This window comes from Macrosteles quadrilineatus, unplaced genomic scaffold, assembly GCF_028750875.1.
Source record: "Macrosteles quadrilineatus isolate MER2022 unplaced genomic scaffold, UCM_ALF_1.0 Scaffold_5__1_contigs__length_97177068, whole genome shotgun sequence".
Taxonomy (NCBI): Eukaryota; Metazoa; Arthropoda; class Insecta; order Hemiptera; family Cicadellidae; genus Macrosteles; species Macrosteles quadrilineatus.
In genome coordinates this window covers 44,445,813-44,460,768 of record NW_026542598.1, presented here as the reverse complement: position 1 = coordinate 44,460,768, position 14,956 = coordinate 44,445,813, and the positions used below count along the sequence as shown (strand labels likewise).

The window sequence follows — 14,956 nt, the reverse complement described above, 5'->3', positions numbered from 1 at the left end:
GACAGTGTTTATTCAGGTCTCACACCCAACTTTATGTTTTGCTATTCACTGCTGAAACTTTTACTCTAAGTTTTTCCTCTAGCTTTCTAAAAAATACATCTATTTTTAATATCGTCTCATTTTTTATTTTTATGAATTTTTCCTTTAACGAGGGCGCAAATATTGGAATGTTGAGAAGGCGCATCGGCCCACTGGCCGGTGGGCCGGCGGGCCAGTCCGCCCCTGCAAACTGCAGTAGCCTACATAGACTACAAAGGATCACTTTTGACAGTATAAGGTATTTAAACCATTATTTATTACAATATAGGCCTTAAAACTTTTAAGCTTCCTTAATAGCAACGTTAAGCACTCTTTGAGCCAAATATAAGCTATAATTTATATTGAAAGTTAATTCATGAATATTTATCTATTAAAAAGATACCAACTAACCATAATAAGCATTGGCAAATGTTATAAAACAATCACTTCTACTCCAGTAGCCTATATAACTACTAGCAAACCCGCTGTAGCTTTGCTCACGAAAAATTTAATTGAATAATTAAATGATTAATCTGATAGGCCAGGCCAACTCAGTGGCGGATCTCGAACAGTCACAAGGGGGGGAGGGCGAACCGGGGGGTCTGCCCGCCCCCATGAAAAATTTGTGTAAACTAAGTCTCCAAAATGGCAATTTTATATCATCTTTTTGTCCAAAGTTAGTGTGGAAAATTATTTTACACGATGTGTATGCACATGCATGTATTACGTACGATGTATTACATGCAGTAAAAATATTATATATATATATGCCCGAGGGGGGGTGGGTCGCCCCCTACCCACTGGTCCCTCTGGATCCGCCACTAGGCCAACAAAAAATTAGAAAAGCAACATATTAGGCCTAAATCCATTTATATATCATCACTTAATTTAATTAAGCACGTGTGACTAAAGAAGTTAAAACTACGGGAAAACTTCTTCCTTTACAACATTGAACACCTCTCTACGGCTGAATTCGGATCTCAAGAGCCTTAGAGCTTAGCAAAAGCTATTTTCCATCACTAGATGAGTTTCTATGTGTACATTTCTCAATGGAAGAAAGGTGAAATAAACGTTATTTACAGTTGTTATGCAGTTAAATAACTGTAATAAATAGATGTTTACTAAACTTTACAAAACAAACAATAAAACCCTAAGTATCAAATACAAATTCCTTGTCTAGTCTAGTGATCTTTTGATTCCTGGTCAGTCTTCAAAAACTCTTTGTACTTTTCTTCGTTGAGAAGGTCTTTTAACTCATCAGGCTTGCTTAGTTGAACCTTGAATAGCCAACCTAAATCAAAACAAAAGAAATATCAGTTACCTATGTACAAACAATAAATTCATAGCAAAGTTTGACTAAAAGTTTTGTAAAAACCATTTATGATTTTTGTAATAGAATATTAAACAAGGGTCATGGCCAGAAAGAAGGATATACAGAAATAATAAGAAATAAGCTAGTCACTAATGTAAGATTTTGACTCAAGCAAACTACACACTTACTTACATGTACATTTATTTAGTTAAAGGCAACTTTAGAAGGGTCAAAAAATTTAAATTGTAACTCATTACCTAAGATAACCAGAGTAGAAACCAGAAACATTGTGGTTTTTTTTTCTTGGTAAACACTTTTTTGATAGATAGCGTCTGAACAAATCCCTTTGGACAGAGACAACCACCATTTACTAAAATCAACATAAGTATAGAAAAACTTTCTAATCCATCTGCGTGACTGAAATGAACCTGACCTGATAGCCTGAGTATAGTATCCATACCAATCATCTATGACACCTCTAAATTACACAACTCAATAAATGTGGAATTGTATGAGGATAGAAAGTAAACGTTGAGGCTTCAAGCCATAAATTCAGAATACAGGCACAGGGCCGAACTTACCTAGGGGCGGACGGGGCGAGCGCCCGGGGCCCCCGGGCCTAGGGGGGCCCCGAAAGTGGCCCCTTGCACAGTAATTTTTATTAATATCTTCAAAAATTAATCATACACTTACCGAATGGCCTTCTTTTTTAACAGCTTTATTGTCGTTATCCTATATTTAAGGTTATTGTTGAGTGAATTTTAGGTATTACTAGGATCAAAATTCTTAACTCTAAGGGACTTTTCCTCAAGGGTTGCACTGGGCCCCGCGCTTAGACCTAGTTAACACAAGCATAGCTGTTAGGTTGTGACGGACCAGTTTGAGTTTCAATGACGCCGTTCACACAAACGTACGGCCGCGGCGATCGAGTTGAAGGGGGCCCCTTCGCTTTGGGGCAAAAAATACAATAAATAATAATGAAAACTCTTGTCCTGACGTAGAATGTAACTTGTACAATTGTGTTGGGTTAAATGGAGATTCAATGGAGTTCTAATACTTTTGAAAAATAAAAACATTGCTCCGTTTATGTTTTATTAGATGTTATTCTTTTACCTCTAAGTATATGCCAATCATGATTTTAAGGGGCAGAAGTATTATATTATCCATTCAATTAAAAGGTTTTGTAAAATAGTAATTAAGTTATACGTCGAAATTTGGATCTTCAATTTAGTCGTTAAGAGTCAAAATCATACAGCGCCAGTAGGATAAAAACAGCCTATATAGACATGGGTCGTCTGATGTTAACAAATATTACATTATTTGGGAGCGGGCGAGCGTTGTCGACTGAAATCGTAAAAAAGCAACAAGCAGCTGCAACAATAAATGATAATGAGCTGATAAGGGATCCTGTCTAGTCCTGTCTGTCTAACGCATGAGCATACACATACATACAATGCCTTATCGCCTATCCAAAACAATTTAAATCACTTTACTCCCAGTGTGTTTTTGGTTGACATTGTCGTACTTTTGTGTTGTATTTTATTAATAATTCTGCAAACACTACAAAGAACAAATTAATGTTGTATTGCATGTTATGTTTGTGTTGTATTAATCTGAGATATTGAATACATTTAAACATCTTTCAGTTGCTCATATAAATGGTTAGCTTGTGATTGGTTATTAGACTTGTATTGTAACATTTTACTCGTCAAGAAAAAACTCAAACTCGTTAAAGTTCTTAATGATACTTTTCATGCTAGGACTTTAACATATTATACAAACGAGAATTCCATGCCAAAACCACTATGAAAATAAACATAAGTCATAGTTTATGGTTTTATAGTTTTAGTGCAGCCAAGAAATGTAGGAAAAGGGGGTTTTAATTGCCAGGCCAACGTGACCAACGTATCAGAGTGGGAAGTGACATTTATTTATAAGGAAAATAACTATGTTCTAAACGTTATAATGATTAATCTATAAATTTAAAGTAAACTTTAAAATTGTTTTGACTTGTATCTTATAAACTTAGTAAAAGGGTTGTTAGTAAAATTATAGTAAGTTATAAAATATATTAAAGCTTTAAAAGTTTATTAGTCCAGTCAATGAATGATCCAAAAGTAGGTGTAGAGTGCGTGAGCAGGTAACTAAGCGATTCCTTCAGAAACTTGTTCAGGGGGCTTAGGGTGTTAACATACCAAAAGTCCTGACTCCTAGGTGGTGAGCCAGTGGGTGGAGGGGGGAAAAAGGGGGGGAAAAAGGTACGCATTTTGGGTTTTTTGATTATATCTCGAAAACTATCAACTTTTTGTATACTATAGTAAATAATAAAATTGAAGAAGATTAAATTTTCTACAAGAAAAGTATATAATGTGTTTATTTTGGTTCAACAGATTACGAGTTATAACTTATTTAATTGATATCTTATTAAAATACTCCTTCCATAAGAAATACATGTAAATTAGTATGCGAAATGGGGCGAATCCTATCCGCCCAAAGGAAATATAACTGATATTCTGGAAATATTGACAAAATTTCCAGTAATTTGACACTTTAATCATGAAATTTTGTCAAAAATTAAAGCGAGGGTGAGCGTTTAAAAATGGGATGATTTAAGGATTTTTTTTTATATTTCCAATAAAAAAACACCAAAACTCGAAATTTTGTTACCTCGCCCTCGCCTTAATTTTGGATCAATTTTAATGATTAAAGTGTCAAATTACTGGAAATTTTGTCAAGATTTCCAGAATATCATTTATATTCCATTTGGGCGGATAGGATTCGCCCCATTTCGCATACTCATTTACATGTATTTCTTATGGAAGAAGATTTTAATAAGATATCAATTAAATAAGTTATAACTCGTAATCTGTTGAACCAAAATAAACACATTATATACTTTTCTTGTAGAAAATTTAATCTTCTTCAATTTTATAATTTACTATAGTATACAAAAAGTTAACAGTTTTCGAGATATAATCAAAAAACCCAAAATGCGTACCTTTCCCCCCCCCTTTTCCCCCCTCCACCCCCTGGCTCACCACCTAGGAGTCAGGACTTTTGGTATGTTAACACCCTAAGCCCCCTGAACAAGTTTCTGAAGGAATCGCTTAGTTACCTGCTCACGCACTCTACACCTCATTCCTTGACTGGACTATATGCATTATCTCTGACTTACATCACGTGTTTAAATATAATTTATTCCATTAATTAATGTTAGTTATTTTTTATTTGTGTTTTCATTCAAGCACCAAATAGAATGTGTATTACAGTAAAAAAATTAAATTAAACCTTTTACAAGTACGTGTTATTTTATTTTTATTTTATCTATAGTTTTCATTATTTGTTGCAAAAGATATTACATTTTAACGTATTGCAAAAAAATGTGTAAGGTACCTGCTAGGTATATTAAAATTTTATAAATACAATTACAACAAGAACAAATCATAACATTACACCGTACATTGTAGCTATTTTCAGACTTAAAATATTACATAAAATTATTTTATGCAAAATACAGCATACTATTCTAACAGGTTTACATATTAATTCACCTTGAAATTGCCTATTTAAAATGAGTGTGCATGTAATATGCGTTACATTGTGTACCGTATTTGTTCTCGTATAATCATACTGGGGGCCCCATCGGCAAATTCGCCCGGGGCCTCTGAAGTCCTAAGTCCGGCCCTGTACAGGCAATCAAAAAAGTACCTTTGTCGTAGCAGGATTGGTTGATGAGAGCTGGTGTGTCTTCCACTTCGGTGTTTTTCTCGACAACTGTGCCCGACACGGGAGAATATAGTTCACTGGCAGCCTTAACACTTTCTAGGGCCCCGACCTCAGCTATAACAAATATAGGCCTACGGATCAGATCAAGTGTAGATGATTTTACAGAAGAATCCTACTAGTCCTGACATCTACCTAATCTGAACCACAATAAACCCACAATCCACATAATCTAAACTGAACTCGGGGCTCATTCATTTTTACACAACTTATAAAGTGAGTCGAATAAAGAAAACTTTGTCAAATTATGCTACATTTAATTGTAAAATTAAGAAACTTATAATTTTCAAATTTTTCTGTCTAAATTAAAATTTGAAACACAGTCTTATATAATTTTCATCATTGTCTCTCATGCTCGTCCCAGCGGTGTAATCGCCCCCAGGAAGCAATTGGCGACTAAAGTCGTAAGGAAGAGCACACCAGCCACCAGGTTGCAAGAAACCCCACAGAACTATCTAGCATGAGATCTGTCTTTACCAGGAATGTATTAAACTGCTCATCCGAAAACTGCCATATCAAATCGGAACAGAGTCAAATCTGCTCAAAGACATGTACGAGTAGATGTTGGATTTATGCTTATGGTTATAGAAAACAAGAAAAGCAAAGCATTAACTTATCTAAAAAATTGAGTCACTCACTGTCCTTCCACACACAAATCTTGAATCAACTATCATATAAATTATTTTAATCCCTTAAATTAGTCATACTACTTTAAATTGCACTGTACTAAAATGTATAATTCCTAAACTGTAATCATTGATGTCCCATATACTATTAATTAGGCCTACATGAGTGATTTGATTCCACAAATTGTGGTAGGCCTAGCCTACTAATATCATAGAAAAAAAGAATTAAATATAGACTGTCAGCTATGCTGCGGTTACCATAGATTCTGGCGCACACTGCTGGGAGCGCCGTGTAGTTACAACATAAGCGCTACGTAACAACACGGCGCTCCCAACGGTGTGCGCCAGAACCTAGGGTAACCACAGCACGGCTGACAGCCTATTGTCTATTCTAATATTTACAACAGAAAAATTTAGACATACAATCTTTTTCAATCTTTTCTCCAACTTCAGGCAACTGAGCAAAGACTACGTCCCCCAGTGAATCCTGCAAACAAGAATAATTGTATGGGATCAAGAAGGCATTTAATTAGGAATACCTAAATAAATAGTAAGTAAATAGTAAGTACGGTAGTGTTTTTTTGTGTGTTTCTACAATATTTGGAAATTATTTTTAAATTTGACAACGGAAAGTGCTGCGTAATTTATGTTTGACAAGAAGAAAAAGGATTTGAAAATGACGATAAAACCCTGAAACCTGGTATCCATTAAAAACAATAGGATTAATTGACGACAACCTTATTTATGTTAAGGTAAAAAAGTGGTCAGTCTAGAATCTAAGGCAAGCACATGTAAAAGTCCTTCATCGATATCTATTTTGATATAAAATTCTCACTAAGATTAAGTAATAAGTGGAAGAAGAAAATTCATTTTTCAAATAGATCTAGGGTACCAATATTATTAGTAAAAAATTTTTTTTAAACATGAACCGACTACTGTACCGTGAAGTGAACCATTTAAGAAATTGGTAATGAAAACAACTTCACACATTGAGTTTTGACTCTTGTAGGCATTTTTTATGCCAAATCCAAAATACCTTAGGTTTTTTTAGAAACAGCTTTGACCAAACTAAACTTGGATTCGCCATCATTTACTAGTTTATAAAGTTAAGAAAAGAAACAAAACTAAGAGAAGAAATTATAATTTAGTAAAGCTGAAGGATAAAATTCAACTGATCCAATAAAACGAATGTTTGGTTACCTGAGCGTAGTGTGAAATACCAACAGTTCCCACTTCTCCATTGACTTTGATCCATTCATGTTTGGGAGTATAAAGGCAATCTGAAAATTGGATAAGATTGATAAGTCAAGCATTCTTTTCTTAACCACTGAAAAAAACAAATCAATAGACCTTTAATAAACATGTAGAAGGGGGAATAGTTCGATCTAATAACTTGATTACTTTACTGGAATCACTTGGTTTAACCACATACAGTAGAAGCTTGATAATTTGAACCCTTCCAGTAACCTGGCTCGATCCTATCTCTAAAAACAGTCATATCCTATAGGAAAAAGATTGTAACTTAGCCTATGTAATTTCATATTAAAATAGAAAACAATAGGTACTTCACTACTACAATATACTGTCAAGGGGCAAAAAATTGACAGTCGAGAATTTACACGGAATTCAAATTATGCACGTTTGAAGTGAACCCACACAGTTAAGATGGGTTTGTATTAATAAAATAGGTAACTGATAGAAAACGAATCCATTGGTCTTATAGGCCGAATTTGATAATCTCTACGAGAGCGATCCACCATTTATTTTAGGTGGAACGCCTAGGCCCATTAAGATTTTCACAGTCAGGCAGCTCTACCAGACCTGATTGAAACAAATATGTATAGGCATTTGATCTACAAAGCTGTTATTAGTGTTATTTGCTGGAGTATAACACCTTAAACCGCTCGGCCATTGATCAGAGCTTACAGTCTACATTAGCCTACTAACAATATCAAACCAAAAGACAAACTGCATTAGGGCCTAGTCCTAGTCTTAATTTCACATGTTAGGCACGGATTTCAGTAGTTTTTGTTGAGTTTGATCTAATCTTAATTCAACATTAATAGTTGCAAGTTAGTGAAGGTTTGGTTATATTTTTCTTGATGATTGACCTTTAAAATAGCTAAATTAGTGACCTAAAAATATTCCCATCCTTGGGCATGGGCTAAGTGAGTTCCTTTGTGATCAACTTTAAAGGCTAAAACTCTCGAAGGAAAGAATGGTGGGAATAAATTTAACCCAAACAAATAGTGTAAATCTGTAAAATTAGTAAACATAAACTGTATGACTACGTTTTCTAGGAGTAGGTTTCCGAATGATTAGGTAAATGAAGTTTACCTGGCTGTGTAGAATAGTTGAGGACGGTTCTGAAAAACGATCTTACACTATAAACTGTGGGATGAGAAAGTTTATTTTTATTCACACTCGAAGGTATACAGTTTAAAGAACCTTTCGTTAAACTATTAGATAAAACACAACACAACCTCAAACAAACCATCTTCGATTTTAGTCTGTTCTGTTGCAGACGACAGTGTAAATAGCCACTGCCCTTTGTATCTCGCATCACCGAATTGTCTTATGTAACACAATGTCTCGATAACCCAAGATAACCTGACCCCCTGCTGAGGGAACTGTTTTGCCGAAAACTTAATAACCTATTTTTTCAAATGGTTTATCACACATGTGATAATTTTATTGTGTTTTCAAGACGCAATAAATTTGTTTATTACAAACTAATACCAGAGTGCTATTGTTACATTGTAGCAGATAGATGTTACTAGGAATTTTAAATTGCAAACTTAATACTTACTTTATTTTTATGACCTGACTTACATTCATGCAAGTTTTTCATGTTAAATGACTTTCTTACGAGTTGCCATTTATGACCAATGAGAGGTCACGAAATCGACAAACATTTTGAGTAGACCTACACATTTATTTTTCCTTTGTCAGGTTTATTTTATGAATGTCCAGGTATATTTTTTATATAGGTATTGACCTTTGGTCAAAGGGAGTACCTATTATAGCAAAGATTTTGCGTTAGCATATGTAATCTTTGCTATTATTAATCTTTGATTGTACCATAGATAAAACATACCCCTTGTGTTGGTTAGTCTATGATTGTACATAGGTAAAAACACCATTTATTTATTTATACATGCCAACGGCTAAGCCAGTACATAGATGAAAAACAAGCTGAACAATAGTCAATAAATTCAATACTCAATACAATGAAATAGTTATTTGTGCAACTAGTGAGAAAAGTGAGCAATTGACCTACTCGAGAGAAATCCTTACTCACGAGCCGTAGGCGAGTGAGGAATATGGTTTCTCAAGTGAGGCAATTGTACTTTGAACTCGAGCTGCACATTATACTTTTCCTACAGTTACCATAAAACAAATAAATTGGTGAAGAAACATAACCTATTTTTACACAGAAGTGAGCTTTTAAGGCCGGGGCGGCGGGGCCACACTTGTAATTTTTAACCAGCGAGACTGTTTTTTCCGTTTTCACGTGCGACGCACGTGAAACAGTTTGACCGTGGCCACACTCGTCTTACGAGATAGGTTTTTTTGGCAAACCAGTGAGACAGTGAGACTGATAGAGCATGCCACACTGGCAATAAAAATCGCCCGTGTCCGTGTTCCGGCTCCCCCCTCCACGATCACTGCAGAGTAACAGACAGGTTAAAACTAGAAACGTCCGTGAAAAAAATTCAGTGAGATAAGATGAGTGTGTTCACTCCCATAAGCCGCAATGCCCCGCGACTAGTTTTACGTGCAACGCCCGTGGAATGTTAGTAGAGAATACACGTGCAATTCCGTTTGTCCGTTGACAAACGCGTTCACGGACGTTTTTACTCTAGTGTGGGGCCTGCCCCATATACCGTAATGTATCTCTCAAACCCACGGGTAACGCCCGTGGAAAAAATTCAGCGAGATAAGATGAGTGTGGCCCCGGCCTAACATAACATTTAATGAGAAGTGACTGAAGTGACAAATACAACAGTACAACAGCTGACCAGCTGATTTACAGCCAGTGCTGCCAATGTATTTCGCACGCATACGACGTTGCCTGCATGGTACGCGCTCACTATTTCGTGCCTTCACGTTGCAAATCTGGAGTGAGACAAAGTAGGTAATTAATTAGAGTGAGACAATGTTAACATTGTCTCACTGATGAGTGAATTGGCCACTTTGCTTTCTCAAATCAGTGAGAGAACATGTACAATGTTAGGTAACTGTAGGAAAAATACATAGATGAAAAAAAACAAGCTGAACAATACAATACTCAATAGAATACAATACATAATCTGACAATGAATAAGTTAACAAAGACTATAGATATAACAATAATAAACATAACAAAGAGCAAATACAAACAATAGACAATTTTTAACAAAGAATATAATATATATAACAATAGAGGCGTTGAGGCTAGTCCAACATCTCCACCAGGGTTGCTTCGGTTGTCCTCCTTATGGAAGTGTAGCTGTCGGCGAAGAAGTCGACATCACGAGCAACTCTGTTGCCCAGCCTGAGGATTCTTGCCAGAGGACTGTGAAAGTCTTAAGTGGTGCCTCTGAAGCAACGGCCGAATAGGTCCCTGGATCTTGTTATGGTAGGGATTCTTATGTCTATTTCTAATAGCAGCTCTGGACAGCATATATGGCCCCTTAGCAGCTTGTACAAGAGACCAACATCAGCAACGCTGCGCCTCATGTGTAATGGCCGGATTTTCAGCTCCTCAGCCAGAACATCGTTGGCACCTCCGGATAGGGGTATCCCTGACGCACTCCCACCAGCCTCAAAAATCTTTCCTGGATTGCTTCTAGACCAGTGCGTCCAGTCCAGATCGGGGAAGCATACTCCAGAGGACTCCAGACACTGTCTCACCATTGCACAATACAGAGTTTTCAATGCAGATGGGTTATTCATACCTTTGGTAGAATCATAATTCAATCAAATGATTTTTTTGTTTAAGTCAGCTTATGAAAGTGTCTAATTTGTCAACTTAACAAAAAATAGAGTTTCCAAAACAATAATACACAATCTTCTGTAGAAAAGATTTCTCTGATTGATAAATTTGAAACAGAGATTCTCTCATTCTACCTATATTATACTGTATCCAAATACAACTTCCATAATTTTATATTCCGATTCTTTAAAAATAAAAATAGTAAAACAGTGTCTCAGACCTTTGTGGGTGGATAATAGGCTGATCCTCAACAATTGTCTGGGTAGGTACCCAGTTGTTAATTTTTTCTTCGGTTTAGCCTAAATTTTAATTTGTTATACTTTGTGTTTAGCAGCTTGCTTCTGATAGAGCAAGAAGGATGTAATTTTATTTAATAAATTATCTTTATATGCTCACATTCAAATGTGAAGGTTGCCAGATAGATTCCAAGCAAAATCGAGATTGTTACCAGACCCTGATACCACTTGTTATCTGTTTTTAATTAATGATACCATCTAAACAAAGTATTGGTGTCACATAGTAACAACCAGTGTTCGGACTGGTCTCTTTCAAAACATAAATGTTTATAGACCACTATATACGTATAGACCACTTTCCCTTGTATGGGTTTATGATTCTTCTATCATAAAAACACATTTTGTAAAAAAAAAAATAATCTATTAGAAAATCCAGTTTTAGTCAAACGTCAATTTAGGGGCGTCATTTGGGGGGGGGGAAGGAATGCCCCCCTGGTTCCTGGGCTAGAGAAAAAAATGCTGTACTAGCTAATATACAAAATATTTTCTCCTGTCAAATCCCAAAAAAGCACAACAGACAAAAATCTTGCCTATTCTTCTACAGTAATTTGAAACAAAAATATTATTTGTTAGTGTCTCAGTAGCCCATTCTAATTAATTGAGTCAAATTATTTTATTGATAGCAAAATTTGATTTGCTTTTAAGCACTTAAATACTTGTGTTTTATTTAAAAACCAAATTAAACTGTTAAAAACTATAGGCTATGGATACAACCGTATTCATTGCTATAGGTTTAAATGTTGTACAAGAGAATTTGGTCATAAATCTAATAACAAAAATAATATTAATACATGAAACTATTGATCATGTTTCTTAGATGGCTAACTTACCAACATATTATTATGTTTCTGTCTGTTGTCAATAATTGTTAGTTTCAAAAATTTTCTGCTTACATTTAAATAAATTTTACTCATAATTTTGTTTTCATTCTAAGTGTTTTTGACAATTAAAATAAGCTTAAACCCCTCTTTTTTGTTTCAAAACTGCAAAATTTCCCCCGGATCCCCCCCCTGTATTCCGTACCCCCCAGTGTTTGCCCCCCCCAAGGATTTGGTGAAATGACGCCACTGCGTTAATTACAACCAAATACATCATCTATGATAAATATTAAACTCGTTATTGAGTATATTTTGCCACTCCTATTTTGTCTTGTTCTTTTAGTTACTTCCTGACAATTAGCCGATTTTCTGTGAAGTGAGTTCACAATTATGCGCCTGATATAAGATGAAATTTGTATTGGTGTATTGGAGCTGTAGGAAGTAGGGGGGAAGAGAAAGGATTATTTCCTTTAATATTAATAACTAATATTTTTATTTTTGCTCCTTCCAAAATTATATTTCCCGCATCCCTGTAAGTTTCAGGTTAATAAGTCAGAGCTTAAACTGTGATTTTACAGTTATTTCTGCAGAAGCAAATGTTATCAAACTGTGTTCTCCCCTATTGCAAACGCAAAGCTTGAGTATAACTGCAATAAGCATTTTATACTTATATGCCAACCCCGTACGAAGGACAGGTACTCTGCTAGTTATTACATATTATTACAGGACGTTTTTAGTTTAGGTTAAATCCAAACATTGAACGAAATGGGAAACGCTGCACCAGCTGATCGTAGTCGTAATATCTTTGAGTGCTGCCAACTTATTTTCAAGCGTACACGAATTACGTGCATAATAAAAACACGCTGTTTTGTATTTTTTTTGTTGTAATCTTGGAGTGCGGCAAAAAAAATGGTGGATCAGGACAATCGGCTATGCTGACCCTACCAACCCTCCGAGTAAATCTCATTAACCACGCCTCAGTGAATACTCCACTTAAAAGTTCAAATAGAGTGAATAGGATAATTTAAAATATAATAAATTTGTCATATCTGAAAATATTGTATTCTACAAGTCTAAAAAAAAAAAGTTTCATTACGTATAAATTAGTAAATTAATATTCTCCTCTAGTTATTAAAGGAAAATGTTTGTTTTAATACTTTAAGTTGGCCGATTTGCATGGGATGAACTTAAAAATATATGTTTTATGATAACTTTAAATATATTTTTCTCTGATACAACAATATATAATTTCTTATTACCCGTTGCACCCTCTTGGTCAGGTAGTTTGCATAAATTGAGACAGTGTAGCGCCGCACCGTGTGAAAGCTCCCATAAGAACCAATAGCCCTTCACCGAGTTGTCCGGCGTGGACAAGGCGCGGCGCTGTTGTCCGGCTGTAGGTACATCCGGCAATAAACCGCGCGCCGGACATAGTGTGAAAGGACTCATATACTCCCATAGCCCTATGCCGGATCCGGCGGGCGCCACGTCAAGTGAAAGAGGCGTAACTCGTTACATTCTAACTAGAATAATTTTACCTTACCAGTTTTTCGAAATAGTAAGAAGGTATCAAATAAGGACCAAAGTTTTTTTAACAAAATTTATGTCAGTTTTTTACAAAAGAAAAACTTAAAAAAAGCTTTTTAACTTATTATCAGGTAGACGGATTTTGTTGAGACCAGTGCCAACACTAGAGTCCGATGTTGTAAGCTCGTCCGTTGGGATTCTGGATGGGAGTGGTTATCGGAGAAGTTATTGTCCACTCGTACCAAACCTCTCTTTTGTTGTGGAGCCTCCAGAAGTGAACAACTAGGTTATCACCTGTCTTTAACGAGACGGGTTCCTAGAAAAAATAGGCAGTGAAAATTAAGGATGTAACACAATAGAACAAAAGGGACAAAGTTTTAAAGATTTTCGAGGATAACATGCTGAACAACAATGATAGAGTCCATACTGGCACAAGAAACATAAAACATTACACTACACACAAAGAATGAAAGAATATTTTCACCGACAGCATATTCAACAAAATGAGTATTGAGTTGGACAGAAGTTGTCTCCACAACTCAAAGACCAACGTTTCTGGGTGTAGTTTAAAGTTGTGTTTCTTTTGCTAGAGTCAGCATCTATATAAATAAAATTAGAGTTTTGTCTGTACATTGCTTAGAATAATGAACTTTTTGGTTATTTTTACATTTCATAGGTCAGAGAAACCGAATCAAACCTTATCTCAATTTCTGTCTGTCTGTCTGTCTGTCTGTCTGTCTGTCTATCTGTCATTCTCTTGGTAACGCTAAAATACGCACTTTATTACAACTACTCCTCAATAACTATAGCACTGTCCCGCCTGAAACTTATTTTCCAAATACTATACATATATGAGATGGTTTTAGACGTATTTCATCGAATATGAGACAGTTAGATATTTAACAGTAAACCCTTGAAAATCAAGTTTTTGTCGATTTTTGACGTGGAATTTCTGGAAGCCCATGTTAACCTTATGAGAAATGAAATTATTGAATCTTAACAGCTGTTTCAATTAAACAAGTTGGTTCTGTTCTGTGATGTTCAATAGCATTAAAGTTACAAGGATTACCAACAGGGTGCAGCACTAGCACTATTATTTCTTTTACATTTATGACAACAGCTAATTTGCAACCTGGAGGCGAGTGAGCGTAGCGAACGAGCTAACCTGAAGGCAAGTGAGCGTAGCGAACGAGCTAACCTGAAGGAAAGTGAGCGCAGCGAACGAGCTCCAACATACAGGTGAGTGAGCGTAGCGAACGAACTTCAACCAGGACGTGATTGAGCCATGCAAACGAGATCAGATAGTAAAAATAAAAGTAAGCCTACCGTTATAGGATCGACCGGCAGACACAGAGGTAATTTAACCTTTTATTGATTGTCATACCGATCCGGAACAACAAAAAACAACATAAAATGAAGCTATGTATAATAGTTTGGCCAGCATATCTTAAAATATGCAAACCAACTGCTGTTCGTTATATAAGAAGGTTTCAACTGAATATTATAAGATCCCCGTGCGTAGAACGGGTACACAGCTAGTTATCTTCTAAAATTAAAACACATTTAAAAAATAGCTTAGTTGAGTAAAGTGTAACCAG

General features: G+C 35.6%; 2 protein-coding genes across 2 annotated transcripts in view; both read right to left on the bottom strand.

Moving 5' to 3' along the window:
* Window positions 1-1,100: 1,100 nt before the first annotated feature.
* On the bottom strand, window positions 1,101-8,293 carry LOC128995189 (glycine cleavage system H protein, mitochondrial-like). Its single transcript, XM_054420123.1, has 5 exons — window positions 8,077-8,293; window positions 6,940-7,019; window positions 6,163-6,226; window positions 5,039-5,170; window positions 1,101-1,309 (listed from the first exon to the last, which is right to left on the bottom strand). Exons 1-5 carry the CDS (start codon window positions 8,234-8,236, stop codon window positions 1,200-1,202), a joined length of 546 nt encoding a protein of 181 aa, XP_054276098.1. The 5' UTR covers window positions 8,237-8,293; the 3' UTR covers window positions 1,101-1,199.
* A 5,130-nt stretch (window positions 8,294-13,423) lies between these two features.
* The window catches only part of LOC128995180 (protein arginine N-methyltransferase 5-like), a 31,109-nt gene continuing 29,576 nt past the window's right edge, over window positions 13,424-14,956 (bottom strand). The window contains exon 13 of the mRNA XM_054420111.1: window positions 13,424-13,674. Within this exon, the coding sequence (XP_054276086.1) occupies window positions 13,522-13,674 (153 nt within the window). The 3' untranslated portion in view covers window positions 13,424-13,521. The remainder of the gene's footprint in view (window positions 13,675-14,956) is intronic.

Coding starts and splice junctions, on each gene's coding strand:
- LOC128995189 (XM_054420123.1), bottom strand. CDS start 8,236: ATGGTTTGTTTGAGGTTGTGTTGTGTTTTATCTAATAGTTTAACGAAA. Junction 6,227..6,939: donor GTATTTCACACTACGCTCAG/GTAACCAAACAT, acceptor TCTTGTTTGCAG/GATTCACTGGGGGACGTAGT. Junction 1,310..5,038: donor CCAATCCTGCTACGACAAAG/GTACTTTTTTGA, acceptor GTTTTGATTTAG/GTTGGCTATTCAAGGTTCAA.